Genomic DNA, 3,177 nt, shown 5'->3' with positions numbered 1-3,177 from the left:
GATAGAGTGTTCATGTATCTATCAATCCTGGCCTCTCACATGTGCAGTCTGTGCTTCTTGCATAGTAATGCTGCACAGTGATTGTGCATTGCTTCTCCACTCTCCCAATACTAATCTGTCTGATTGCAAATCCAGAATGATATTGCAGATGAAGCTGTTCTAGATATTCTGAACTGATGTTTTGATCTTTGTGTCTTTCTAGATGATCAGCTTGGCATCATGTCTTAGCCGGGTGATAGTTCTTGTCGCTGTAATCGCCACATCTGCTGTAGTGTCATCACATGCATGGGAGGAGGAAGGTAAGCCAAAGCTTCATGTCTGCAGTCTCTGACTGTCTCCTGTATAATGTCTGCAGTCTCTGACATCAGGTAGAATTACAAAATTTCCTTTGCTTTCTGTTGAATTAGGTAGAATCAGGGTTTGTGATGTTTCCCAGGTACAATCACGGCATGCCATACGGAGACACATACTACTGCAATGTCCAACCTTTATTGTTAGCTAAAAGGAGTTTTCTGATTGGTCCAGAAAAAAAAAATATTGGAGTCATGCTAAAGCCAAAAGATTACCAATTGCTTCAGGAAGTTGAATTCCATGGTGAAAATACAACTAGGCTGTCACTCTTGTCTTGAGCTCAGTATCATGAAGTTGTGGAGGGGTTGTGTAGGTTCCCCTGACCACACCTTTGCTTTAGTATTCTTGGAGTGCCCACTGATTGCATGTATAGGTTGTAAGGAGGGCTTATGGTAAAGTAAAGGGTTCCTATGGACCCCCAATAGACCCCCTTTTGTGCTCCAATAGACCCCCTTTGCATTCCTTCTTTTCTGAGAGCATTTATACTGTCAGTGGAGGCCAGTTAGCATGTTAGATTCATGATGTCCATATTTATCGGTCTATCAATGGTTCACTTTGTGCTAAGCATGGGGCAGATCCCCTGTGTATTCATTTCATTGCCTCTGTATGTCTATGGTTGTAGACGATGGAGGAGGGGATCAGACTTTTGGGGTCACATGGACCAGCAAGTGGGGACCTTGGATGCAGATTATCAGGTAGAATTACAAAATTTCCTTTGCTTTCTGTTGAATTAGGTAGAATCAGGGTTTGTGATGTTTCCCAGGTACAATCACGGCATGCCATACCGAGACACATACTACTGCAATGTCCAACCTTTATTGTTAGCTAAAAGGAGTTTTCTGATTGGTCCAGAAAAAAAATATTGGAGTCATGTTAAAGCCAAAAGATTGCCAATTGCTCTAGGAAGTTGAATTCCATGGTGAAAATACAGCTAGGCTATCACTCTCGTCTTGTGCTCAGTATGAAGAAGTTGTGGAGGGGTTGCGTAGGTTCCCCTGACCACACCTTTGCTTTAGTAGATTGCTTTGCTGGGCAGCACGGTGGCTCAGTGGTTAGCACTCTTGCCATTGTGGCACTGGGTCCCAGGTTCGTATCTCAGCCAGGACACTATCTGCATGGAGTTTGCTGTTTCTCCCTGTGTCTGCGTGGGTTTCCTCTAGGTACTCCTAGATCCCAAAAACATGCCGTTAGGTTAATTGGCTTTCCCATAAAAATTGTCCTTAGACTGTGTAAATGACATATGACTATGGTAGGGACATTAGATTGTGAGCTCCTTTGAGGGACAGCTAGTCACATGACTGTAGACTTTGTACAGCGCTGCATAATATGTCAGTGCTATATAAATACTGTGTAAAAATAATAATAGTATTCTTGGAGTGCCCACTGATTGCATGTATAGGTTGTAAGGAGCCCTTATGGTATGAGTTACTATGTTTTGGGAACACATACCATATGGTATGAATAGAGAGATTTGGGGTGGGAGGAGTGATGCCTCAAGCTTCCAATAGACCCCCTTTGCATTCCTTCTTTTCTGAGAGCAATTATACTGTCAGTGGAGCCTGTTAGCATGTAGGATTCACGATCTCCATATTTATTGGTCTATCAATGGTTCACTATGTGCTAAGCATGAGGCAGATCCCCCATACATTAATTTAATTGCCTCTGTATGTCTATGGTTGTAGACGATGGAGGAGGGGATCAGACTTTTGGGGTCACATGGACCAGCAAGTGGGGACCTTGGATGCAGATTATTGCCTCTGTATGTCTATGGTTGTAGACGATGGAGGAGGGGATCAGACTTTTGGGGTCACATGGACCAGCAAGTGGGGACCTTGGATGCAGATTCCATGGGGGTTATATTAATAGCACATGATAAAGTTAAGCAGCGGGTCCTCCTTGGACTTACCAACCCTTATGAACATGGAGGAAACTTTTCATGACCATTATGTCACATTGTAGACTTCAGTCTTTATATCGTACTTCCATACTGACCATGATTTGTGTCCGCAGTTCGGTGGCTGAATGGAAATTCAACGCTTCCCCGGACATCCCCTGGGGCTTCTTCACCAACATGCGCGACCTTCAGATTCCCAACGTCAGGCCATTGATGATGGGTAACTACACCTGCCATGACCAGAAGGGGGAGCAGTTGAGCTCTGTGCGGCTCATCGTTGGATGTGAGTAGATCAGCATGTCACAAATGTCAGATTGTACCAATCAGACTATTCACACAATCATATCCTTTCCCCAATATTTCCATCAGTACCAACTCTTTCCTGTAAAATTGTAGCAGTTCTCCGGAGATAAATCCGTCACTATCATTTAAATACTGGAAGATTCATCCTGAATGAATGAGTGTGAATAAGTGTTGAATGTCAGATTCACATCTTTGTAAATTTGCCCCCAAAGGCTTTTAGAAAATAAACAGAGCGTTGTGTGTACTCAGGGTTCTTGCAGTGTTTATGTGAATGTGACGAGATCCTCGCCGTCTCGCCTCGTGTCAGAACAAAATATTCTTCAAAGGCGTCTAATCCGATGTTGTGAGTCACCTCGCAGTCATTGTACGCTCAGATTAGAGAGCTGACAGTCCCTGCCGCTGATGTGTGCGATTCCCAGATGTAAACAGTTCCCATTCATCGGAATGTCTTCCATGTTCTGTATTACCGAGCAGTGCTCAGCCGCTGATATCTGTCACATAGACCGTCTCCTGTACCATGTCTGCAGTCTCTGACCGTCTCCTGTACAATGTCTGCAGTCTCTGACCTTCTACTGTACTATGTCTGCAGTCTCTGACCGTCTCCTGTACTACGTCTGCAGTCTCTGACC

General features: G+C 44.2%; 1 protein-coding gene across 2 annotated transcripts in view; it reads left to right on the top strand.

Annotated features, from left to right (window-relative positions):
* The first annotated feature begins 2,304 nt into the window (after window positions 1–2,304).
* The window catches only part of IL11RA (interleukin 11 receptor subunit alpha), a 23,492-nt gene continuing 22,619 nt past the window's right edge, over window positions 2,305–3,177 (top strand). Inside the window, exon 1 of one of the 2 annotated variants that reach the window (XM_072413591.1) lies at window positions 2,305–2,528. In XM_072413591.1, coding sequence (XP_072269692.1) covers window positions 2,345–2,528 — 184 coding nt within the window. In that variant the 5' untranslated portion in view covers window positions 2,305–2,344. The remainder of the gene's footprint in view (window positions 2,529–3,177) is intronic. The other variant, XM_072413593.1, reaches the window with a different exon arrangement.

This window comes from Pyxicephalus adspersus, chromosome 6 (genome assembly GCF_032062135.1).
Source record: "Pyxicephalus adspersus chromosome 6, UCB_Pads_2.0, whole genome shotgun sequence".
Taxonomy (NCBI): domain Eukaryota; kingdom Metazoa; phylum Chordata; class Amphibia; order Anura; family Pyxicephalidae; genus Pyxicephalus; species Pyxicephalus adspersus.
Note: the sequence above shows the minus strand (reverse complement) of the source record. Positions and strands in the feature narration are given on the sequence as shown.